Genomic DNA, 27,676 nt, shown 5'->3' on the forward strand with positions numbered 1-27,676 from the left:
ATTGGGGAAATGGGGATAGATGTGTCAGAGATAGTGGATTTGCACAGAATAAGGCAGAGTTTAGGGCTGTTGTACATAGGGTTGTTATGAGTTGCAGGTGACTCAATGGCACATAACAACAACAACAACAAATGCTAGGGAGCTTTGGTCCTGAGTGAGTAGGGAGTTGTGCTGCCAACCCCAAGGTAGAGTGTTTAAGTCCACCAGCTGCTCCTCAAGAGGAAGCAAGCTGATCTCCTCCAGGGTGATCTGCAGCCTTTGAAAACCCGCTGGAGGGTCAGTCACGAGTTGGTTCCGACTCGCTGGCAGTGAGCTCAGTATGATTCTGATACTAAAACCTGACAAAGATCACCCAAGGAACAAAACCACTGCCACACCTGTTTACAACTACAGATGCAAAAAGACTATCAGCCAGCTGGATCCAGCAATATACTGAAAGAAAGACCTCCAATGGTCAACCAGAAGTGGGAACTTTTAAATGATAACTGACCTTATTAAAGGGTCAATGAAGAAAAGTAATATTAGCAGTTTAATATGGCAATATTTTTTTACAGCACTATTTTTTAACATGGACACTTAATGGACAAGAAAGTGGATCTTTCTGTGACTCAAGGGATAAGGAACTTGAGTTGTACCTGAGTGAGGCAAGGCCGCGTTCACGTTGAAGGACATCCAGAACAAGTGCACATATAGTAGAGTTCTCTTAGGCTGTGCTAGAGAGGTAAGATCTTCTTCACAGAGCTGTTGTTGTTGTTATTATGTGCCGTCGAGTCACTTGCGACTCATAGCGACCCTGTGTACAACAGCCCTCAACCCTGCTCTGTCCTGTGCCAATCGCACTGTCTCCGACACACCCATCCTGATTACCCTAGTCACTGAACTGGAGGGGAAAGGGAAGAAGTGAAAAAAAAAACACCACAACAAACCACAACAAAACCCCAAACACCTCTCAAATAGAAAACCCTATTTGATTGAGTAGCATCAGTCATTTGGGAAGCTGTGGCTATTAGAACAAAGTCTATTGTACACCAATGATCATAGCAGTGTTATTCACCATCACAAGAACATGGAAACAGCCCAAATGTCCAACCACAAATGAATGGATTGAGAAATTATGGTACATTCACACAATGGAATACTATGCAGCATGCAGGAACAGTAACTTTATAAATGATTACCTAACTTTGGAGGGACTGGAGAACATTATGCTGAGTGAACTAGCTCAGTCCCATAAGGATAAATATTGTATAAAACTGTTATTGTAGAATGAGTATAAGGATCCAGGAGGGGTGGGAGAGGCTGGAAGCAGAGGGATGTGGGTGTGCAGGGGGAAGGAGGGATTAATCATTTGGTTGTGCAATTTGATGAGTGGGGGTGTGAAGGAAATGGAAAGAATTTGTTTGAATTTGTATTTGAATTTTGTAAATAAACTAGTAGAAAAAGAAAAAAAAAGAACAAAGTCTGTTTACAGAAAGGGGACTATGTGTACTAGAGATGCTAGATCTGGATACCCATAAGCAGAACATGAGATGACAATTCATGGTCAAGGACATATTTCTATCTACATGTCTTGGAGAAAGTGCAGCCAGAGTCCTCTTTCGAGGCAAAGAAGATCAAGTTTCGCCTTACAAACCTCGGGCATGTTGCTAGGTGGGGCGATCCTTGGAGAGGGACATGATGCTCAGAAAGGCAGAGGGTTGGTGAAGGAGAGGAAGACCCTCAATCAGTTGGACTGACACAGTGACTGCTGCAACGGGCTCTAATGTGTCAGGTAGTGTGAGGATGTTACAGAATAGGGCAGGGTTCAGATCGGTTGTTCACAGGGTCATTTCTAGGTTGTACTCAACTTGACAGTATCAACAACAGCAAAAACATTTATAAAGGACTGTAGCTTTCAACATGGATTACATTTCAACATCAAGAAAACAAAAATGTTCACAACCGGGTCTATAGAAAATATCATGCTAGATGGAGAAAAGATTGAAATTGTCAGTGATTTCACCTTGCTTAGATCGACAGTCAACACCTTCGGAACCGGCAGTCAGGAGATGGGGGCAACATTTTGCATTGGGAAAGACTGCAGTCAGAGACTCCTCCAGTGGTCTAAAGATCAATGATATCAGTTTAAACACTAAGGTGTGCCTAGTTCAAGCCACAGTTTCCCCAATCACCTGCTATGTATCTGAGAGCTGGACAATGAATAAGAATGATAGGGGAAGAATTGACGTATTTGCACCATAGTGTTGGAGAAGGGGACTGAATATCCCACAGATCACCAAAAAATCAAATAACATCTCGGAGAAAATGTAGCCAAGTGTTCTTTGGAGGCAGAGATGGTGAACTTCATCTTGTATATTTTTAGACACGTTGTTAGGACAGGCTATTCCTTGGAAAGGAACATCATTCTTGGAAAGGTGGCACGTCAACAAAGGAGAGAAAGATGCTCAACGAGATGGATTTATATAGTGTCTGCAGCAATGGACTCAAGTGTATCAGCGATGATAAATTTGGCACGGGATAAAAGAGTTCAGATCTGTTGTTCATCGTGTCATGAGTCATACTCCACTTGATGCCACTTAACAAAAACAACTTCATATCTATTTATGAGTGCTCCCAGGAAGAGAGTGGAGGAGCAGTATGGAAAAAGGCAACAAGGATGTGGGGACAAGTCCTAGGAAGGTGGCCTCGGCCGGATCCCCAGGGGAGTTGTAAGTATAAGTCACATCACCTCAGAGCGGTCCTGACCCGAGGTCAGGTTGCTGGGTTTTCACATGTCTGTAAAACACAGTCCCTGGTCAAGGATTCCCAGGACTGGGTATTCTTGACAAATCTAGGCTACAGGTAAATTGACTACAGTAGCCCAAGGTCATGGCTCCTTTGGACCAAAAACAAACCAAAGAAGAAAGAAAGAAGAAGATGGGAAGGAGAAATGATTTGTAAATTACGACCTATCATGGGAATGACTGGAGAGCATTATGCTAAGTGAACTAACTCAGTCTCGTAAAGACAAATACTGTATAGGACCCTAATTGTAGAACATGTATGAGGATGCGTGAGGGGGTGCGTCAACACAGGGTCACACAATTTAATGGGTGGAGAGAGGTAACGGAAAGGGGAAAGGTCTGGTGTGAAAAACCAATGTATGTGAACTTCATGAACTTTTTATGTAAATCAAAAGACAATAAAATTTAAAAAAGCAAAAAAAAAAAGGTGGGAAGACTTGAAGGAGACAACGGTGGAGCATCAATACTGTTGGTTGCAATGGTTAACTGAACAAAGGACGAAGGTAGAATCATGCCACTTGGGTGTGATGAACTTCCCATCATCAAGCCTGGTCCCTAACCACAAGCTCTTCTGGGAATGTCAATCTAAGTACAGCTCCAGGAAGAAATTAGCACTGAAATCAGAACCAAAATCAGATGTAGATCTGATTAGAGACAATAAAGAAACTTTAATCTGTGATATGTGCAGTTGTATAATTAGTTTTTATTCTTCGCCTATTGATCATGAGTTTGCTTCCCAAGGTATTAAAAAGCACTTACAAGAGTGAGATTTGGGGGGCAGAAGTTAATTGATTAAGCTTGTGCTCAAAGCTAAATTAGAAAATCCATTAGGTTGAATAGTGATATTGCCAATATTCCACAGTTTTTTACCTATAACAATATCAATTTCTTATTAAAAGGAAACTCTTAAATTCATGTTTGAGTGTACAAGTTACATAAAGATTATGTGAAGATTTGTAAAATGATGGTTGTTTAAAAAGGAATTAAGAATACATAATTGGGTTATCAGTCTTTTGCTTGTGGAGAAGACTGATAACCCAATTACAAAACGGGTAAAAGACATGGAAAGAATTTTCACAAAGGAAGATATTCAAATGGCAAACAGACACATGAAGAAATGCTCCAAATCACTGGCAATAAGAAAGATGCAAATCAAAACCACAATGAGATACTATCTCACTCCAGTAACAGTGGGAAAGTTTAACAGGGCAGCAAGTAATAAATGTTAGAGAGGATGTAGTGAGAATATACATTGTTGCTGGGATTGTAAAATGGTACAACCATTCTGGAAGGCAGTCTGGCACTTCCTCAAAAAGCTGAACATACAAATTCCATATGACCCAGCTATTCCACGACTTGAAATAAATCCTGAGAAAATGAGAACTGAAGCACAAACAGAGACTTGTATACCAATGTTCAGAGCAGCATTATTCACTATTGCAAGAACATGGAAAGAGTCCAAATGTTCAACCACAAACGAATGGATTGAGAAATTATGGTACATTCACACAATGGAATACTATGCAGCACATTGTAAATTATTTTATAATACTTTTTATTTAACTATGCAGCACGGTTGTAAATTATTACCTAACTTGGGAGGGACTGGAGTACATTACGCTGAGTGAACTAACTCAGTCCCACAAGGATAAATATTGTATAAAACCATTACTGTAGAATGAGTATAAGGATCCAAGAGGGGTGGGAGAGGCTGGAAGCAGAGGGATGTGGATGTGCAGGGGGAAGAGGGAACTAATCATCGGGTACAATTTGATGAGTGAGGGGGGGAAGGTGAGGGAAATTGAAAGAATTTGTTCAAATTTGTATTCAAGTTTTGTAAATAAACTAGTAGAAACAAAAATAAAGAACTCTCCCAAATACACAATTATTAGACATAGTAATAATAGAAATAACCATTCTTTAGCAAGCACAAAAGCCCAAAGATAGCAAAGGATCTCATAAATGAGAAGCCAGAGCATATCTGACAAGACGTCAGTATCTATCCACACTAATGCATTTCCTCCACAGAATTACAAAATACAGGCCTCACACCTACAAATCGGCATCTCATCCCATTCAAGTTGGGAACGAGAAGGATGCTATTTCCTCTTACACTTACTCAGCATTATCTCGAAATGAGAGGCTGGGCATTAGTTAGGACAGGAAATGGGTTTATTTTAGAAAGGCAGTGGCATATCATTATTCTGATTTCCACCTAGAAAGTCCTAGATTAATTAAACTGAGTGCTCTCTATGGCAGTAAATATCATAAAACTGAAAACTGCAATGTGATAGATTTATACAGAAATGAAGACGGTTTCCCCCCTACACACACACACACACACACACACACACACACACACAATGTTGTTATTATGTGCCATAGTGACCTTATGCCTTATGGACAGCAGCTCTGAACTCTGCCCTGTCCTGAGCCGGTCTAGCTAGTTATCAAATGTAATAGAAAAAGACCTTCTTTTACAGTGGAAGGTATCCAGGAATAACAAGAATATGCAGAGCCATGGTGGAGAAAAATGATGCCACCTTTCTAAGGGATAAAGAGAAACAAAGCACAGATTTATGGATAAGAAAATGAAAAATATTTAAGGTACATGTTCTTCACAAATTAAAAACATGCTTAAAATAATTCTTAAAATATAGCAAAAGATTTTTCTCAACTTAAAAGTATCACTTATTTTTCTATTTTTTTGGCAGTCACACACATATGACACTAAACAGATAATCTCAAAAAGCCAGGAAGACCAGAAGAGAAACTACCTCACATGTTACAGTCATGCAAAGTTTGGGTAATAAAGATTGTATGGTATGGCCTGAATTAGACAGATCAATAGAATAGAACAGAAATCCAGAAACTGACAATAGAAATTCAGAATACATCAAAGCCTGTAACTTTAGGTCAGCAGTGGAGGGAGTGGATAACGGAGTGTTTAATAAATCTTTTGGGGACATTGTAAAAAGTAAAGTCAGTCTCTCTCCTGTCGCTTTTAAGACACAGACATAAAGGTGACCCCCCCTCTTTGATAAGTTTCAACGCCAATGGCATTAAATCACTTTGCTGGCCTGGTTCTACACAGCAAGACTCTATCACCAGGTGGGGATAGCGTTTCTCCATTTCTCTGTTTCTTGGTGGTTTCCCTTTCCAAAGGGGTAAAAAAAAAAATTAAGATACTCTTCAAATCACTACATTATTTAAAAAGAACATGTGTTCTCAAAAACTATGAGTGCGATGCAAAACTTAACTATAGAAGATACAGCAATGAGAAAGTACTTCGAAATAGACTTCATCTGTCCATATCCAACCATCATGCATTCATTTGTTCATTCAGCAAATAGTGAGAAGGAGCTCTGGTGGCCTGGAGTAAGGAGGTAAAATGCCAACCCAAAGGCACGTGTGATTTGAGATAGAAAGATGGGCAGGTGGTCTCCTCCCACACTATTTAAAGGGTCCGGAGACCTGCTGGCGCGTCAGCTATGAGTCAGCTCCTACCATGTACCACCACCATGTCCTTGACTATTCCCATTGTCCCAGGTGCTGCTGTATGAACATTCATGGAAACAGAAGTAAAAAAATCAAACACTATGGGAAGAAAGAACCACTGGACATTTTGTGCAATGGAATGAATATTATGGAACAAAATATGCGTGATTGACTGAAAAACAAAAGACATACCACAGGCTTTGTAAACTTTCACACAAATAACACACCAAAAAGGTTAAAAAAAAAAGCACCCATATTTGTCATGGCTTTGTTTGCAATAGCAAAGACCTGGGAACAACCCAAGTGCCCAGCAACAAACGAACAGATAGAGAAGCTGTGGTATATTCACACAATGGAATACTATGCTGCACTGAAAAACAAGGAACTCATGAAATATTATGCAAAATGGGTGACCCTGAAGGACATTATGCTGAGTGAAATATCGCAGTCACAAAAGGACAAATATTGCATAAGGCCACTGTTGTAAAATGGGACTGACATGGGGTTTGAGGGAAGGCAAAGGAGGAGGGGAGGAATGATGTATACTACATTGAAACATGAGGGAGAGAACTGCTTAAAAGGGATTATATGATTGGGTATTATTGTCATGACAGGAGTCCAGAATGAAGGCTGCACAGTGGAGTGGACTTGGGGGGAGGGATTGCATAACAATGAAAGAGTTCTTTTTTACTTTTCAAAGAGAAGTGTGAAGTAGGGGGCAGTGGGTGGGCAGGGAGAAAATGCAACAATGAATGACCGGAAACCCTAAGTCTCTATAAACGTTCATTAAAATTAATTTTTTTAAAAAAGAAAGGTAAAAAAAACCCCACCCCAAAACCAAACAAAAGAAAGGGAAAAACAAAACAAAACAAAACCAACCAATGTACTGTACTGAGAAAATCTGCCACTGAAGACCTCTTTGAAGGGCTAAAAGTTGTCACTTAGAGACCCAAAGTGCACCTGACTGATAAGACAGTATTGTTAGTAGCCTCATATGGATGCGAAAGGTAGACAATGCTGTTAACGAGACCCTGAAGAAGATTGGATGACTTTGAACTTTGATGCTGATGGAGAGTACAAGCTATCCTATGGACTGCTGGGAGAGTAAACAAATGTCATGGAAGAAGGACGCGTAACGCCCTTTCGAAGAAAAGATGATGAGGCCATGTACTGTAGACCTGGGACCTGCTACGAGGAAGGACCAGCTCCCTCAGAAGACCACCCGGCTTGGGAAAGCAGACAGTCAACACAAAAGGGGAAGACCCTTGAGGAGATGGACTGAAGAAGTGGCTGCGACCATTGTGAGGACAACTGCAGAACTGAACAGCGGTCTGGCCTGTTGTACATATAGTCTGTGAGTCAGAATCTAACAACACCGACTCATCCCAGCACCTGCAGCAATGAATAAAAGGCCATCCCGTATCAGACAGTGTTTATGTTCCAGCGGAAGGGGAAAGCTAAGAAGCAATAAACAAACAACACGCCAGATAGCTCTAAGTTCTATGAAGAAAAGCAGAGTAAAGGGCTGGAGCGGGGCTTCTACAGTCGTGGTTGAAGGTGAGGACCACTGAATGGGAACCAGCTCATAGCTGGCTGCTCCAACGAGCTTTCACAGGCAGTAAATCGCCTGGGAGGAGATTGTGTATCTTTCTCCTTGGCAGTTGTGGTGTACTGCTAATCAGGGAACATTTAGCAGCTGCAAAGAAGGAAGTAAGGGAATGGATTACACGAATATCTGGAGGAAAAGCCGGAGCAAAGGTCCAGAGGCAGGCATGAATTTGGTGTGTTTGGAGGGAACAGCAGGAAAGCCACTGTGACCACAGAGGAGACCATTAAGAGAGAGAGAGGCAGAAGATGCTTTCAGAGGCTCAGACCTCAGGCTCTTGGACCTCACAGCACTGTAGGTTACAGCTTCAGATGAGACGGAACCCCACTGGAGTCCGAGCAGGGGAGTGGAAGGCTCTAAAGGTGGAAGAGGACAGATTTTTAGGGAAGCGGCTGTACTCGGTAGCCAGGTGAAGAAGTGGGTGAGGTTAGCCAGGAAGTGGGTGGCAGCGATGATGAGAGGCGGTTTTACAGACATGCTCTGCAGGTTCAGCCAAGAGGCTGTTCCTAGAAGAACTGCGAGGTGAGGGTAAGAGCGCCAAGATGAATGGAGTCCACAGAGAAGGCCCCAGCAGATAATCTCACCGTTCCGTCCTCTACCGCATCCCCGGCTGCAGTTTGGGGTGACTTCCAAGAGCCAGTGGCACGGCTGCCCTCAAGCTCCTGGAACTGCTCCAGACACAGCTGACTCTCAGAAGAAAGAGAAGACTCGGGACTTTCTCAAAACCTCTCCCTCAGGAGCCCTGGTAGCACAATGGTTATGTGTTTAGCCATGAACTGAAAGATTGCTGGTTCAGACCTCTGCAGCATCTTTTCAGGAGAAGCACCGGTCCATTTGCTTCCATGAAGATCACAGTCTAGGAAACTCTCTGGGGCAGTTCTAGTGCAACTCTGTCATGTGGAAGGTGCCATGGGTTAAAACAGATCACCTGGACAGCATTTAACAACAATATGGTTTTTCTGTAGCATCCAGTTGAAAGTGATTCATAGTCGACCGTCCAGTAGGTTTTCAGAAGCAGTAAACTGCACGGGAGGAGACTGCCCATATTTCTCCCTTTGAGCAGCTTGTGGATTCGAACTGCACGCCCTTGGATTGGCAGCACAAGTCCTTACCACTAAGCCATCAGAGCTGCCATGACTTGTGCTTTTGGGAGAATGAAAGCCAAGCTTCTTTTACGTGAGCTGGGACAATACTGTGTGTACCTTATGCCTGAGAAGGAACTGCGGGATCAGAGTGGGGCCTCGTTTAGGGAGGCTGTGCCTGAGGTTGCCCGGCCTTGCTTCCTCAGTTCCCGTCAGCCTCGTTGGGAGGGCCTCCTGCACAAACCACATGAACATAATCTTCACCTCAGGCAGAAGTGCTTCAGGGAAACCTGGTATAAGATGTCCAGTTCTTCTCCTTGATTTTCGGGGCTTCCTTTTGTTTGCCTTAGCTAGGCGGCCCACTTTCATGGTGTGGGTTTTTAAGAGGTGGTATGCTGCTTCATGAAAACGATTTAAAATGCAAGGTCTCCTTCCTCTTCAAAGAGGAAATTATCAAATTGCTGTTTTTGCAGTTGGTTGGGGTTGGGGGGAATCCGGAGGTTTAACACATGCTTTCTAAACTCTGCACAGATACACACCCAAGGCCCGCAGCTCTGGGAGACGTCCTTCTTAATTGATCCTTGTCGTGGCTACAGCTCTGTTGACGTTTCTAAAGCAAAACGTGGCATTCCTTCCAAATGCAGTGAATACACAAATGGATCTTTTCATACACGTGAAAGCTGAGCCCCACACTGGAACACTGAGGCCACAGTGTGGTCCGAAATGGACACGTGGGTCTCTCCACCACTTCCGTGCTGCCGACACTGCAGGAAGCGCCTGGCCTCACGCTCTCATGCGGCTCTGCTCCGTGGCCAGAAAATGCTAATGCAGTGACCACAAGTAACCCAGGTGAGGAGTTACAGACCTGGCTTTGGTGGGTCTTGGCCCCCATCACCCATTCTTGTCCACTCGAGGCAGCAGAAGCACTCAGAACTTTCCTAGGAAATACAGGCTTCACCTTGGCTAAACAGGATGGAAGGAGCCCTGGTGGTTCAGTGGTGATCCACTTGGCGGCTAACTGAGAGGTAAGGGGTTTGAATGCACCAGTTGCTCCATCGCTTTGCTCATTGCCGTTAAGTTAGAACTGATGCATCGCTGATCCTCCAAGCGGGACTTCAGAGTCTGTAAACTGCACAAGAGGAAGCTGTCCATCTTTCTCCCACAGAGCTGCTGGGATTCGAACTGCCTGCCTTTGGGCTGGTAGCACAGTTCTTTATCCAGGAGGCTACCAAAGCCTACATAATAACCTGTAGAGATTAAAATCTTGGAAACCCTATGGGGTTGTTCTATTCTGTCCTGCAGGACAGCTATGAACTGGTGGAATCAGAAACAATTTGAAGCCAGATGAGAAAACCAATAATGACAGAGAAAAAGTTTTCTACTGTATTATAGCTTCCACTGGGCTTCACGCCAGGTGAGGTTTTTCTGCCTGGCATTATGCAGGAAGTTCAAGGTAAAGTCACGGAGGGGGCCTTGGGGCACTGGATTAAAGACAGGAAAGGGGTGGAAAAGACTTATTATTTTCTGAGTATCGATATCCACCCTCAGGGTTCTCTTACAAGGGCAAGAAGCAAGTTCATTTATCATCTTAATGGCCAGGCCAAGGTGACTATAAACATCTGAGGGCCGCCTTTTACTTGGGGCTACAATTAACTTGACGAGAGACAGCGGAGAAAACAGAACACAACGGGGATCAGTTCCTGGCATGAAGGAGAGAGGCTGCGGAGGGGACCCAGGCTGTGTGGAATCTGCTTACACACGGAAGGAGATGGAGCAAACACTTCCAAGATGTTGAGAAGGAAAGCTCTCTCTTCTGGCTCTGCTTAATATAGTTCACTGTGGTCCTCTGTACAGATGCAGCTTTTACGCAGGGTCTTCTGCCTGAAAGCTGGTCAGGGAACTCTCTCAAATATCAAGGTGTACAAATATCTAAGTGTTTAAGTCCTTCCAGCTCTCTTGGGATTAGAAACTGGATCGGTTTTATCAGCTGGTGCCATGTTGAGCCGCTTGCCTTGAAAGTGAGAAGAAAATCCCATCTGGAGAGGAAAGGATTACCCTTTCTGAAGTGAAGGGAGATATAAACTTGAAGAGTCATGTTTACAAGAAAAACTTACGAGCCCTCCATGCCTCTTTACGCAAATTATAAGCCATGCAAAGCCACAGGGACTTGGTGCTTTACCACCTAGGAGGCTGCATTTACCATGGAATCCAATCACACACTCCTCAGAAAGGACAGAAGGGAGCTCTCTTTCCAGTAGCTTCTAACATTATGATCCTCCCACACACGTAGGGCCCTGTCATGGGAGGAGATAAGATATAGGCCCTTCATCTCTGTTATCTCAAGAAAATGAGAAGTCGACAAGACTTCCAACCAGCCCACGTTGAGCACTGACTGCGCTCCTTGTGAACTTCAAAGTGCTCTCACAGTGATAAAAGGCACAAGTGGAGATTCTCTGTTCTCCAGGCTGAATTACTATCAGCCTCCTAAGTCAACACCTCTTTCTAACTCGGGTCTATCTTCCCCCAATCCCATCAGGAGACTCTCTGAGACTATTTCCCATTCTTGGATTCGCCTTTTCTTATTTGCTCCTGTAGCCAATAACCTCCAGCCCTCAGACCTCAGTGGCTGCAGAAATAACCTGCTTAGAGGCCTTCCGAATATCTGACTTTTCTGCTCTCATTCTATCTTCAACACTGATGTCTTCTACCCATAATATTTTCCGTCACTCCTCTTCTCAGAACCCACAAACATCACTACCAAATTGCTAAAAATTTGAATTCCCCATGTAGGTTTCATGGGCCAGCAGCCACCTTTCTGGGAACCCACAGCTTGTTCTCGGTCTCATCTCCAAGATTCAAGGTCGAGATCTGACACCTTGATATTTTTTAGGTAAAACATTCCTCATTCTTTAAATATTACTCTACATATTGAATTCACTACACATTCAAACAATTATAGACATTTGAATTTCAAATGTTTTCATATTTCTGAACCCAAAATTCACAGTTTCACAAGGGAAGCACTAACTCCTTAGAACAGTCAACCGTATAAGGGCCAAAAGGACAGCATTTATCCAAGGATAAAACATAGAAGATAGGAAAGGATACAGAGAAGGATTAATGGAAATGAGAATCACAGGGCGGAAGTGGGAAGAGTGTGGTTTATTGTGTTTATTCTAGTGAGTGTTATAAAATAAAGTATGTCTGAACAGTTGAATGGAAAACCAATTTACATTGCAACCAAACTCCTGCACTATTTATTTTATTTAATAATTTTGTAGTTAGCAGTTTTAATTTACTTGGCTCCACAGTCAACACTCTTGGTAACAGCAGCCAGGAAATCAAGAGATGAATTGCATTGGGAAAGTCAGCTGTGAGGGACCTCTCAAGAGTATTGAAGAGCAATGATGTCAGACTGGAGACTAAGGTGCGCCTGATCCAGGCTATAGTCTTCACAATTACGTGTTGTGCATCAGAAAGTTGGACAGTGACTAGGGTTGGTAGAAAGAGAATTGATGCCTTTGAGCTGTGGTGCTGGAGAAGAGTGTTGAATACACCATGGACTGCTAGGAGAACAAACAGGTTTGTCTTGGAGAGGGTGAAGCCGGAATGTTCCTTGGAGTCAAGGATTCTGAAGCTTCATCTGACATATTCTGGGCATGTTGCAAGGAGGGACTGGCCCTTGGAGAGGGAAATCATGTTTGGCAGAGTGGAGGGCCGGCGAAGGAGAGGAAGACCTTTGATGAGATGGATCGATTCTGTGACTGGAGCGGTGGGAATAAGTGCGTTTGAGATGGCTAGGTTGGCACAGGATAGAAGAGCGTATAGAGCTCTTGTACGTAGGGTCGCTGTGAGTCGCAAGCGACTCGACGGCACATAACAACCACCACCACCTACTTTTTGCTTCATCTACTTTTTTAATTTAACGATTTATATGCTCTTGAATATTTGTTTAGTAACTATTTTTTCAGGAAGCCTTTGTGGTTAGTAAAGCAAATACTGTGGGTGCTTCACCCTTTTTCTCTATGCCTTATCACAATGTGGGTCACCTGAAGACAGTCACTTCCAGGTCAAAGGCTTCCTGCCCCTCTCTGTGGAAGCTGTTTCCTGGCCCCCTGGACCATCACCCCTGGGACGATGCAAAATAGGAGTTGGTGGATAAATTCTCCAACAACTCCCTCACCAAAGTCACATATTTTGGCACAGTGAACCAGTTTGGAATTTTCTAACAGGTAACAGAGAAAACAAATAAAAAGAGAAAACAAACAAAAAACAATGTAGTCAGTCCCTGGATTGTGTCCAGTGTTAAAAACAAACCAAAATGTCGGAGGAGGCTACAGGAGGCACAGTTATTTCTAATTTTAGGACCAGAAAGAAATTTCTACCGTAGAATCTGAGTGGAATCAGAATAATGTAACAGCCAAGCATTAGCCATCACCTGTAAGTGATCACGTTGTTATTATTTGCTGTTGAGGCAGAATTGAATCTGACCCTGGAGCGGATCTTTGGAGAGAGTGTATCTCACGGAAGAAGACTGCCCATCCATCTCTTGGTGGATTCGAACCCTGAGCCTTTGGGATTCCAGCGAGGCCACCACAACTCACACAGGAGTGACTTTCTTTGGCGTGTCCTCTGAGTAAGCTCACCTCCCCATTCTCCTACAGGGTGATGGCATCCTGGCACAGGCAATTCTGCAAAAGAGCTTTGACGAGGGGCCACAGATACTTGAACCCTAAAGATAGTTGGTTTTCTCTTGGCCAGGTTTAATCCAGGATGATTTGTAGGGTCCATGGAGTGGATAGAAAGCCTTCTCTTCCTGCAGTCCTTCTTGCATATTCCTTTCGTGGCCTTCCCAAACCCCAGTCCTCCTGAAAGCCAGTAAGCAGTAGGAATTTTGAGAAGACTTCTTGGCAAGGTCGTGGTGGACCCCTATTCTGGATGGCATCTTATGCTGCCATGTGTAATAAGCTCAGAAGGTTCTACATAATCCTGGAGTCTGGCAGGAAACACCTCATCAAAAAAGTGCACACCCGCTAGGAGGTGTGCCTACTGCCCATGTGTGGGCAGGACAAAGGTTTTCTTCAGAAAATGGTTCTGGGTCCATTCATTATAAGACTGCAGTTTAGGGTTGTAAATGCTTTGAAATATTGCAAAATAAATCCCCTCTGAATTCGGTCAGCAGTCAGTTCAATTACCAGGTACAATAACCCTATTTGAGACCACTGACTTCTCTTTGTCTTTCTCCAACAACTCCTCTTTGTTATCTGATAAGGAAGTCTCTCCTCTTCCTTCCCAAAGGCAAGACATTGAGGGACACTGTGGAGGTGGGAGATGAGAAAAATCCCCCCTACTTGTTTATTTTGGAGTTACGTTATCTCAATGTCATCTCAAGGAAATGAGCACATTCTAAAATCTCCCATTCAACTGGTGTAAATACTAATTCTCAGGTCACTAAATGTATCATAAGTAAGTACACAGAAGTATATATGCTGGACATATTGGCAACAGGTAGTCATAGGAAATAGCAGGTGGAAACAATCACCTCTATTACGTATCAAGAGTGTCACTGGTGACAGTCATCCTGGAGCCGTGATCTGCATTTAGTTCTTATTCTGTTTTCACAGCAAGAACTGAGTGACCTAAAAGGGGCAATAGGCTATGCTGGAGACGGACGGTACCATCAGCGAGAGGGGGCCAGACACAGAAGAGTAAGAAGCCAGTGCACCAAGACTGAAGGGATGGGAGACAATGGAAGAAAACGCCCTGACTCTAGACTGGTATTTACGGCTTCTTTCGTGGCTGTACCAACACATCACCAGAGTCTAGGAGGGAACATGTCTAACAAACCCAGCAGCACTTCCCATATGGGAACAGTCTCTGCAGGTCTTCACATGATCGAATCTCTGATATGAATCCGGTCTCTTAACCAGCAAGAGAACAGAGCATGTTCTTACCTTCTGCCACATGTTGATGAAGAAGAGCTCCCGGGACACGTTGAAGGACACACTGGCGTCAAAGGCATCGTCCCCGAGATTGGAGATGGAGATGTTCAAGGAGATATTCTTCACAGCCCCCAAAGCCAGATACGGGGTCGTCTCATCAATACTACAAAGGAAAACAGGCAGCAATGAATACTCTGAAGTTTTACACTAATATAAGACATCAAGAAACAGGGGCAGAGGGTAGAAACTCGACTGTGATCAGAACTACAAACCCCAGCAACTCCATTAACCAACCATATATTCTTGGGTAACAGGCTAAGTCCCATGGAGTGGAGAAGTTCTCCTGAGATTCCTTTTGCTTTTGAAGTTGAAACAGGAACAGCGTAAAAACCCGGGAGGGCAAAGAGGAGGAAGGTAAATGCTTGAAGGATGAGGAGATAGAAAGTATCTCAGGAGAGTGGGGGAGTGGACGGCTCAGGGATGACGCTGAGGAAAATGATGATGGCTCACAAAAGCCCGGCAATAATAAGTGATGTGAGCTTTGGATACAACAAATGTACATTTATCAGCTGATATTTAACTAGTCAATGAGTTACTGTCAAAACTCAAAGTCAATGCTATTGGAGCCAGCTCATAGCTGACCTACCAGAGGGTTTATGAGGCTGTAAGCTGAACAGGAGAAGATTGCCTGTTTTTCTCCTTTGGAACCATCAGTGAGTTCACATCACCAGAGAGGGGCCACCTTTGGGTTAACACCTCTATGGACTAGGTCACCAGAACACCCTCCAATTAACACATGATGTGATTAAATCCAGTAGAGTATGTGAAACAGACAATTGTTATATTTGGTTCCTCAGCTACCAAGCCAAAGGTGGGTGACTCTAATCCACGGCCCTCAGGCCTGTTTTTAATTGTATTTGGACAAACATTCCTCTAGGTTGTATAGCCCTGCTGTGTCCACTTGCTGTACAGAGGTAACTGGTGGTTGCTATGAAGCTGAACACTGTGACACTGATGTGTCAAATGCGATAATGGTTACCCATGGTGGACAGTGTTTGGTGGAGCTCCCTGATTAAAGCAAGCTTGGAAGCAGGAGTGGCATCCACTTCCATCAACAGCTTGCCTCTGGAAACCCTATGAACCTGGATAAAGGATGAAAGTCACACAAGTGTCGAGGACTTTGGTTTATGGGGTCACTATGAGTCGTTTACGACTTTCGACGGACCTTAACAACAAACGACAACAGCCTCTTGAGACCTTTTCTGACTCAAGACAAGTGGGAGGGTATAACAGCAGAAAGCGGAGAAGGCCTCACCTCTCCCGTCTGCCTGTCTCTAGAATGTAGGCACATAAAATCATGTGATCTAAGGGCAGTCATGTGAATGTGGAGGGAGTAGTGAGCAGATTCACTCCCCTCCCCCCAAGATTTGTGAGTTCTGAGGGTGACACAAAGGCACTGGGGCCATCTGACAGCACTGAGTAGGCCACAGAAGAGGTGAGGACCTCGGTGAGGCTCCCCAAGCTAAGTCTTGTCTCCCCCATTTCCTGCCATCTCAGACTCCCCAGCTTTCCTTCCCAGGCCATATCCTCTCAATAAATTAATTTTCTGCTCAAATTAACCAGATTAGACTTGGGTTATTTTTAATCATTAATTTGGCTAATACAGCATGAAAGGGGAGAGAACCATGTGATATCAGGATATTTTAAGCAGAAATTGTCACCGCTACCCATCCATAAAGAACATCTCTCATTTCTTCGGGTCTCTGGCATGCCAACAAGATTAACATGTGCAGGGGGAATTCTGATGGCCTTTCTTTGCAAGGAGGAGCCCCGAGGATCGAAACAAGATGTGAAACATTAACTTACAGAAGAGTTCCAAATTCTTGAATGGCCTCCAATAAATTAAGCCCCTGACCCCAAGCTATTGTGGCCAGTATTTATTATTGTTGGCCATTTTCATGTTAAACAATTGATGGGTTATTTCTGTCCTCCTGTTTGCTTTTCTAAGATTAAAGAGGTACTCCTCAGGCTGTGAAGGGTTAGGCGAGAACTCTAACCTAGCTGTGACTTCAGAAGGAACTGCAGACTTCACAAATATCCCAGTTGTCGCAGAGAAGGAGATGGTGCCATGGGGTAGGGTGGGTGGGCTCTCCCTTCAAGTTTCGTTTCCATGTGACTAGTCTTCTAGTCTCAGGTATAAACAGCAAAGGAACAAGCTAGTGACATGTAAGTCCCTGTCAGCCTTCAAACCGTGGTTCATTGTCTCTCGGTCATACAACACGGCCATTCCTTGCACAAACCCTCGTGGTGCATCCTCACAAGAAGTCATCAGCTCAGTCATTGCATTTTATAGATTATGAGGCCCGATGGGGCAACCAACTAGACCGAGGTCACGCGGCTATGCAGAGGCAGAACGAGAGACACCACCAGTCACTGGCATAAAGACCAGCTGATCTGCAGTTCTCGCGTGAACGCCATCTTGCTCAGGAAGGGCTTAAGAAAGAATCTTAATTAATAATCAAGAAATGCTTATTAATGTCACCGGAAAAGAGCAAGCCTCCACAGCGACCGTGAGTATTGTGAGTTCTGTGTGGTCATTGCCATGAATGACCGCACAGGGCCGCTGAGTAGTGAGAGCCGTGGAAGGGACTTTCGGGCTAGAATTGATTGATAGCAGGTGTGGGAGCATGGGGGGCATTGCTGGGAGAGATGTCTGACATCACAAGAACTAGATTTGTGCTACTGTTGTTGATGCGGCTTCTCCCTGTGAAATTGGTGAAAGTTACACTCTGCCATCCCCACGCCTGCCACATGATTTCTGGAGCAGCCTGTGTGAACAAAATTCTGCTTTTGTTTTCAATCCATCTACTTTAAGGCGCTTTAATATTTATGCTGTTTGTATCCACAAACACTGCATAAGCCACTAATATTGTCATGAAAGAAAACAAACTCTATGCCCAGCATGTGTGTGTTTTAACTTTGCTCCAACAGTGAGTTATTATGCCATAGAATCTGAGATGTGTTTCACATCTCCCAGTGTTTATAAATCCCTTCTAATCATGCAAAGCAGACCCACATGGTAACGCAAGCGAGCCCTCCCGAGGCACCTCTGTAAGGCACCTCAATTAAAGTTTACAGTAGCTCACGAAAATGATTCCTGGGGCTGGATTTCTGGTTGGAAAACCACACGTGTGTGAAGCCAGAAATGCCTGGACTTCCCTCACACATACCCCACTCGGGCCAGCTTTACGCTCACAGCATGGAGGAAAAGAGAAAAGCATTTGCTAAGGTTCTCCCGGCTGAACTAGGGTTTCCCTAGCAACATACACATAAGCAGGGAAAAGACTTGTTTTCTCTTTTAGAACCTAACATGACTGTGTCCCCTGGCTTGTTCAGTAACTCCTGGAGAGGTACAACCAGGATTTTCTCTGAAGGTCACCCCTTTCTAAGGAGACAAAGGCAGCAAGCCCGAGGGCTCCCCCTGCCCCTCCAAGCAGCAGACTCTCTCCCCATCTGTCTAACTGTGAAAAGAACTCCTGGTTCCCAGCTAAGAGAGGAATTCAAACCCTCATCAGCCATTGCTCTAGGAGTCGTTTCCGGAATCACTAAATCTTGGGACATCTGGAACAAATCAGGTTCGCCCACTGAAACAACTGGATTAAGGACAAAGACTATTTTGGGGGGCAGGGAAATTCCCAAGTTTGGTGGGCTTCTCTGAGGTCTGATGTCATTTGACCGGGACGGTGTGGGGTGACATACAGCTTGAAGGCCGCAGTGCATGGTATCACCCTGTGCTGCACCATGAGAAGGGCCACGTGGTCCTGTGAGTAGCAGGGGACCACTGTTTCCCTATGTCTGCTCAAAGAAGCAAATGCCCTGAACAGTCACTGACAGGAAACATAAACCGAAATGACAAATCCTTGTGGAGCTTAAATCTCATCTGAGGTATACAGAGGGAGTCACAGAGTCAGAAAGGGAAGGGAAAGCTGAAAACAGCTCTTCCTACCCATTTTCGCTGAAGCTCTGAGATTCTTGAAGGTAGAAACAAGAGTCACATGCCTCAGAGATATACCTATTTTTTTCCCCCAGGGTGACTTCCCTCTTTAACCACAATGCCAAATTTCTCCACTTTTGGATTGACTTACGTTTCCTTGAGCGTAACAGGGAGCCCTGGTGGCCTACAGGTAAGGAGCTGTACTGTCAACATGAAGGCTGCCAACCTGAAGTTACGGCAGTTCAAAACCACCAGCTCTTCTGCAGGAGAAAGATGGGCAAACTCCTCCCAGGTGATTTACTGCCTCTGAAAACCCACTGGAGGGTCCCCTACGGGTCGGTTCTAACTCTGATACACCACCACCTTGAGTTTATCAAAACTGACAATTTCTGTGTCCTTAATAAAACAAAGACCAAGGAACAAGAGTTTACTTCGTGTTGTTACAGTTGTTGTTGTTGTTAGGTGAGTTGAGTTGAATATGACTCACAACGACGCTGTGAACAACAGCTCTGAACCCTGTCCTGTCCTGGCCTGTGCCATCTCATCATCTCAGACACACACTTGAGTCTACTGCTGAATCATTGTCAATCCATATTACTGAGGGTCTTCCTCTCTTTTCTTGAGCCTCCATATTTTAAAGTATGATGTCCCCTCCAAGAAAGAATTTCTCCCAGCAACACGCCCAAGTATGAGAGACAACGCTTTGCCACCTTTGCCTCCAAGGACCACTCCGGCTGCACTTTTCCAAGACATATCAGCTCTTTCAACAGCCCATGGGATATTCAACACTCTCTTCCAACAACACAACTCAAAGGCATCAATTGTTCTTCTGCCATTTTTTTCTTATTATTTTTAATTAAAATTTACAGAGTTAGGATTTCCATTCAATCATTGTTGCACTTTTCTCCTTCCTGCCCTCCCCCCAATTCACTCTTCTTGAAAAGCAAAAGAAAAACTCTTTCACTGTTATGCAATCCCTCCCCCCAAGTCCATTCCACTGTGCAGCCTTCGTTCTGGAGTCCTGTCATGACAATAATATCCAATAACATATCCTTTTAAACAGTTCTCTCCCTCATCGGTTTCAATCTTCTGCAATTCTTATTCACTGTTCAGCTTTCAGATGCATAGCAGGGGAATGAAAAGACCATGATCTGAATCAGTCGCACCTTAGTCTTCAAAATAACATCATTGCTCTTAAGATGCTGCCAAATCGGCTCCAAATCATGGTGACCACACATCTAACCGAATGTAATGTTTCCTGGCCTGCACCGTCCCTGGTAGATTTGTGTCGACTGTTGTAGCTATTGTGTCCATCTACCATCTGTCTTCAATTTGCCACACTATGGTGGTCTGGATAATGCCAGAGACTCTGCCACCACTATTTCAAACACTTAAAGGGCTATTAATGGTGGGAAGGTTTCAATACAGCTCCAGATTAAGACAAGGAAGAAAGGCCTGGCAATTAACTTACAAAAATTAGCCTATGATCATGGGAACATAGTTTTGGGGATAGCCAGCTCAACTGGTGTAACATAGATCACAAAGGCAATGTTTTGCATCTTACTCTGGAGTAGCAACAGGGGTCATAAAAACTGGTGAGCAACCATGGATGATATAACTATTGGTCTCGCCCTGCCTGGAACAAAAAAGAGGGAAGGAAAGCAAAGGCATATGGAAACAGTTGGCCCCAAAGACAAATGGACTCCGTGAACTTCAACTTCAAGACCTTGAGACTGAAAGAACTAGATGGTGCCCAGCTCCCACAGCTGATCACTTTTTAAAAGGGATCGTAAAGAGGAGATTCTTGACAAAGTGGAGGGAATGTGGCACAAAATTAAAAAATAAAACAAAACATAAAAAAGGCCAGGCTTACTGGTGGAACGCTAGAGACTACGGCCCTCGGTCATATTTCAAACCTGGAACAAAATTCATCCTTCGACGGTTCAACTTTCAGACAAATAATAGGTAACTTACAAAATGAACAACAGAACCAGAACACATTCCTTAGAATAGCACATTCCTCAGAACCATACAAGGTCAAGAGAGCTGTATTCGTCCAAGGATAAAGTCCTGAAGGCAAGGAGTAAGTCAGAAGACTGAATGGCAATCAGAACCACAGGGAGAAGAGGGGATTCTAATTAGTGTTATACAGTAAAATGCATGCAAATGGTTCAATAAAAATGCATTTGCTTTGTAAACTTTCACTCTAATTACAATACAGAAAAAAGTCAACGTAGGAAAACTCATGAATCATGACATTTCAGTTACAATCAATGCATAATACATGCTGGGAGTCACAAACTCCAGGCAATACTTCCTCCAGTGGCTTCTAAGTGTGGTCTATGTTTAGAAAAATCGTAACTTGAAGATGGCCTTATAATGAAGTCCCAGTTCTGGAAATTACAATAAATATCATATGTCACCTCTAGTAAGTGGAGCAAAATTCCTGCTTCTCCAAAATAAATCTTTCCCTATAATCAAGGAAAGTTCTTAGAATAGAGCTCCTTAACCTGTATCAAATGTCCTCTTGGCACCTTGGCAAAGCACACGGACGCCTTCTCAAAATAATGGTTTTGGATGCATAAAGTTGAAAATAGGATTGCAAAGAAACCAATTATGTTAAAATACAGTGATAAGAAGACCAAACAAATCTGTGGTTTAGCAATATGTGTGCTTTTAATGAATGTCTTAATAACAGGATCAAATGGTGGATTTACAAGCAGTATAATTTGGAAGTATAGTTAAATATAAACAATGTTCTGAAATTCTACAACTGTAACTTGATCTGAGAATAGCTATGATTTCTATTTGTGACAAAGCCACACACAGGTCCTGCTAATATCACTGTAGTTCGAGGCCTACATTAATAATTAAGTAGAGTGTTAAGTTTCTGTTTGAAGTTAGTGAAAACAAAGATCGGATTGTTTACCTGTCCAAGTTCACAGACCTTGTGAACTTCATGCCTGGATCACCAAGCGGATCATCACCCATGGGACACCACCCTGTCCAATGGGAAGGTGAGCGATTCAATGTCCCAGGGGACATAGCACCTTGCCCGAGGGACAGGCAAGTGGGCTGATGGTCTGAGCAGAGTGTCACGTGTTCGCAACTTCTTGCCACTGGGCCGTTACTGCTTCCCTCTCTTATACTGAGCGGACAATAATTGTATCCTGTTATTTCACTAGTAAGTACACTGTGCAGGATTCCCTGCCTGGTGCCGGGGCTTTGGCAGAGCAAGTGATTAAGCAATGGATTGCGAACCCGAAGGTCAGTGGTTCAAAACCACCAGCTGCTCACAGAAGCACAGGACATTGCTGTTAAGATTTATGGCCTCAGAAACCTTTTGGGACTGTTCTGCTCTGTCCCATAGGGTTGCATGGAGTTGGAACTGACAGCACCGGGTTGAGTTTGGTCTATATGGTGCAGATGGTCAACATGCTTAGCTTCTAACCAAAAGGCTGAGAGTTTCAGTCCCTTCAGAAACATCTCCTAAGAAAGGTGTAGAGCTCTATTCCCATTTCCCCCCCCCCCAACCTCTCAGGATTTAAAACTCTGTGGGACACAGCTCTGCTATGACGCACATAGGGTTGTCCCAAATAGGCAGCCACTCCATGGCAGCTTGACAAATACGGTCATTCTGGAGTGAACGCTGTCTATGAGGTATCCCTCTCTCCTCTAGCCCCCTGCACATGGCCTCACTCACTGCCAGTGAGTCAAAACCAACTCAGAGCTGACCCTCCAGCAGGTTTTCCGAGACTGTAAATCACACAGGAGGAGAATGCCCATCTGTCTCCTGGTGGTGGATTCAAACCACCTGAGAGGCACTGCCTTTGGGAGAGCAGTGACGTCCCCAGGGACGATGTGAACGGAGTTCCCCCTGCACTCTGGGAGTGCTCTTTAAAAACAAAGTCCCAGGGCACACACGCCCAGAAAGAAACCCGAAAAGATACAGACACTTCCCATCTGTCTGAAGAGGTTTTCTACACATTGTTCCGCAGACATTCACATAACAAGGCCATCAACAACTGTGCCTCTTCCCAGGGCCCCCACCGTTCCCCAGAAGATCTGAGAAAACGCACCAGATTTTATTTCCATATGACACTCGAGAGTCCAAAACAGAAATGAGTCTGCTTCACTGGGAGATCTAGGGACCGATAGTCAACTCTCAGCTCTAAGGCATCTCATGTGAGGCTCCTTGAAGCAGAGCTTGTGAGGAAGATGATTCTGTGATTTACTGCTGGGAAGGAGAAAGGGGGGTGCCCAGATCGAGCAAAGGGAAACCTAGGCTGTGGCCTTGGGTGAAGTCTCTCCTGGGCCTGATTCACAAGGGACTGTAAGCATGGACAGCACCCAGGTATGTTCTTCACCTGAGGCATGGAGGCTAGCTTTTTACACCCCACATCAGTCAGCTACTGGCCAAGAATGACTTACCCCTGGCCTCCCTGGGTTGGTGTAACCTCCCAGCAGGCAAGGGCAACTGTCATACCCGAGGCTCTGATGGACAGCTGGGGGCCGGTGTACCTGCACAGTAAGGAGGGTGTGAGCATCACCCCAACAGCTTTCACAACACCCATTCTTGCCACTTCCGGAGCCCAAGCATGCAGAACAGAGGCAGCTTTGAAGGCTCATAAAATCTAGAAGTTTCGCACATGGTACCTTCTCTCTCTTTCACTGCAATGCAGCAAACTCATTTATGACAGGTCATTGTGTACCCAAGTGTGTTACCTTTGGCTTGGAGAGAGGAGACAGGAGAGAATGTGTGTTTAGGGAGGGGGATTTACTTCAGAAAGATAACATCTGTCTATCTCGGATGTTTTGCTTTTCTCATCGTAGTTAAGTCAGCTCTAGGCCAGGCGATTCAGTACCAGTGGCAAGAAGCCAATATAGACAATCACACTGAACAAAGTGCTTAAAAGTCTTAGCAAACAAACAGTGCCCAGCTCACTGTGGGTTCTTCTTGAGAGAAGGAGAGAGCTAGTCGCTCCACGTCTTACTAGGCCATTTCTTTAGCCTGAACGCCCTGTGAGAAGGATAGTAACAGCCTTAACACTGTGGCCTCCAAGGAAGGATGTATATGCATAAAATCTCCAGTGACTAGCTATATTTGGAAGGGAAGGGAAATATTACAAATAAAATGTTATGAGGCACCCCCTGTGAGGCAGACCCGGACTTCGCAGGCAGCTGAGGAGGGAAGCAGATAGTGAGTGAGCCCCCACCTTCTATGAACACACAGGTCTGGACCTTCCTCTGTGTCCAGCTGTCCCTACCATCTTCTGCATATTCAGGTCTAATGTTACAGTCACTGTGTCAATTCTCCCTGTTGGGGTTAGTTTCATTTGTGCTTACTTACTAATCTATAATGAACAGTTTAACAGGTGATGACAGCTGAGAAGCTGTTGTCCACAGGTTAGTAAACAAGCCCACGTTTCCCTTTACAGGTAGTCAGTCCATCCTTGTATAAAACCACCAACTACCAAGGACGCCTGCACAGGGTCAGTTAGGTTAGCTCGGAGTTTGTGAGATGCTCAGCGGAGCCTCATAGCCCCCATCTGCGCTCAGGCCTGGGCTGAGTCAGGCCTCTTCATAACGACAGAGACGTCTGATCTGTTTACGGACTAGTCCAGGCTTGTCCCAGGATCGTGTGGGGTTCAGAGACTTACTCTCTTTCCTCCACTATCTCCTGTGGATACACGGGTTTTTTGCTGTTGTGTTTGGGGTTTTTACCAATTCAATCGCCCTAGTCTACTTTCATGTTTTTCACCCTAATCATGTGATGTTCTCTAAGGTATTGTGACTGTTCAAACACTGTCACATCATTTTATACACAAAATCCAAGTCATGTCTAATAGTGTTTAGGTTTGTGTGGCTTGGTTTTGGTTTGTTTTTTTATTTTACAGTTTTCAAAACATACAAAACAGTGTCCTCTCTATCCTTGGATGTTTTCAAAATGCTGTGTCCTGGAATTAAATATCACGGACTTATGGCTGAAGGGTGGATTGCTTTAAAAAGACCACACAGCAGCCAGAATTCACGCTCTCTGGAGAGCGAAAACCTAAAACATCCACGAGTCTTAGTCACAAAGAGGATTTCCCAGCTTGATCCCTGGCCTTTCTGATGACCCAATCACTCCCAGATGTCGTCCCCTCTGTCCCCTCTGGACAAAGGCTGCTCAGTCAGCTGGCTCTCCAGCTGCCTCCGGCCACGGTTCCGCGGGCTTCACGGTCCACACAGTCAGTGGAGGGAGTGTCCTCCGTCTGTCCTGTGCATCACCTTCTCAGTGCAGCAGAACCACAGCTCCAGTCTCCAGCGCTCACAACATGAGAACTCGGAGGCAGGGGTGGCATGAGAGGTAAAAACAGCACCTCAACTGTTTGTGTGAATCTCACGGAAGAGGGTCCTAGTGGAAACGTCACAACACCCCTCAGCAAATCCAGCCTGCCGAGGTGGCTGCACCGTAGATGCATATAAAGAACGGAGGAACTGGATGGACAGAGCGTGGCCGACTCAAGCTCAAGCTGGAAAAGACATTCGTGGAGCGGGACAGAGGGTCAAATGACCCATGCCATCTCCTTTTCTCCTCCCCTTTTTCTCTTTTTGTCCTACGCTGTCCTCCCACTGGCTTCAAGATGAGATACAAATTTCTACATGGTCCACAATCCAATCACTTCTCCTCTCTCCTGTCTCAGCCTTCACTGTGTCCTCCTGGCCACCATGTTCCAATGCCCTTCACTCCAGATGCCCGCTCTCCACATTTAAGTATCTTTCCTTGCTCTTTCCCTCTGCCCAGAATGTCTGGGTCTTTATCATCCCCTTTAAAAGTACTCCACACTGACCCAGCAATTCACTACTGGGAATATACCTCAAAGAAACCGTAACTGCCACCCAAGTAGATATGTGCTCACCCATGTTTATCGCGACTTTGTTCACAATAGCAAAGAGTTGGAAACAACCGAAGAGCCCATCAACAAATGAATGGATAGAGAAGCTGTGGTATATTCACACAATGGAATACTACGCTGCATTGAAAAACAATAAACTCATGCAATATTACATAAAATGAGTGACCCTGAAAGACATTATGCTGAGTGAAACATCTCAGTCACAGAAGGACAAATTCTGCATAGTGTCACCCTTATAAAACAGGACTGACATTGGGGTTGGGGGGAAACTGAGAAAGAGGGGATAAATAATGTATACAGCATTGAAATAGATGAGGGAGAGAATTGTTTAAAAGGGATATATGATTGTGTATTGTTGTCATGACAGGAGTCTAGAACGAAGGCCACATAGCGGAGAGGATGTGAGGGGAGGGATTATAAAACAATGAAAGAATTTTTCTTTTACTTTTCAAAAAGAAGAATGAACTGGGGTTGAGGAGTTTGGACAGGGAGAAAAGCGTAACAATAAATGAATGGAAATGCAAAGTCTCTGTAAATGTTCATTAAAATTAATAATTAAAAAAATCACACACACACATACACACACAAGGTGTTCCATAGCTCCATAATGGCCTGTCCACCTCTCTCCCGGCACTCATGGGGTGGCATCACCACACACCCCCAGTCTTGTCCTTTTTCCTTACAACTGTACACACAGGGAGATCGGGGCCCACACTGCCTCCTTCCTGCATTCTGGTGCCCACGACCTTCCTGGCATGAACAGTGAAGGGACACATGTCCCATTCTAGGTAATAATGAACCAAGAGAGTTAAATGGTAACTAGGGACAGAATACTCAATAAGTAGTCATGATCTTAGGGCATCATGCAAAACAGGGACACCAGTTATCCAAAGTCAAGACCCAGAGAAGCCTGGCTGGCAGGACACAGGAAAATGTGTGCACGGTGGTGGAACCGAAGGGGCATAGCACTAAATGAAACTCAGACCAGTTCCAGTGAGAATGGGCCAGAAGGAAATAAAGTCCAGTCAGGACACACGCGTGTCCACATGCGAGGCTGTTAGAGTGCTGAGTCTTCTGTCACTTCAACACATTCCCTGATGTCTGCCTTCCATCATGTGTAAATAAAACTTATCTTGCTGGGTCTTTTTGAAGTATACTACCACTTTCTAACAAACACATGGGCTATAGAGTCTAACATGACTAAGTGTTCTGGAATTCCTGTTCTTCATAACATTATCCAGAATTTGTTATCATCAACACAATTGAATGCATAGTCAGGAAGACAGAAGCAAACATCTTTGTAGTATCATCTACTTTAAGATCCATCTAACGTTAGTAATGATATCTCTTTTCACACCCTCTTCAAATCAAGCTTGAATTTCTGGCTGTTCTTTCTGGGTAAAATGTTATAACCATTTTTCTGTTATTTTCAGCAAGAAGAATTTGCATTCATGTGAGATGAATGATATTCAATGATTCCCACATTCTGTTGGATCACCTTTCTTTGGAACAGACACAAGTATGGTTCTCTTTTACTTGGTTGGCAGAGAGCTGTGTTACAAATTTCCTGGTTAATTATTTCAAAGAAATTAATGCAGCCTTATCCTGATAAATTTAATAACATTTTAATGGAGAAAGTTGAACATTTCATTCCCACAGGAGAACTACGCTTAGAGACTCAGGCGGGCAAATTTACTCCCACAGACATGCATGATTCCATAATAGACGACAGAAACAATGTACGTTACCAATGTTGAAACTCTTTTATGCATATTCCTAATTTAATGATCGCAAATAGTACAACAGAACATTAACTTTAATTCCTAATGAGACAAAATACCTTCTCTGTACAATAATTCAAGAAAGAAGAAA

The 27,676-nt window shown here is 44.2% G+C and overlaps 1 protein-coding gene across 1 annotated transcript in view; it reads right to left on the reverse strand.

The window, feature by feature from the left end:
• ITGA9 (integrin, alpha 9) overlaps positions 1–27,676 on the reverse strand; it is a 341,099-nt gene that overhangs the window by 102,003 nt on the left and 211,420 nt on the right. The window contains exon 18 of the mRNA XM_006890656.1: positions 14,924–15,074. Within this exon, the coding sequence (XP_006890718.1) occupies positions 14,924–15,074 (151 nt within the window). The remainder of the gene's footprint in view (positions 1–14,923; positions 15,075–27,676) is intronic.

This window comes from Elephantulus edwardii, unplaced genomic scaffold (genome assembly GCF_000299155.1).
Source record: "Elephantulus edwardii isolate Elephantulus edwardi_28Jun2011 unplaced genomic scaffold, EleEdw1.0 scaffold00091, whole genome shotgun sequence".
Taxonomy (NCBI): domain Eukaryota; kingdom Metazoa; phylum Chordata; class Mammalia; order Macroscelidea; family Macroscelididae; genus Elephantulus; species Elephantulus edwardii.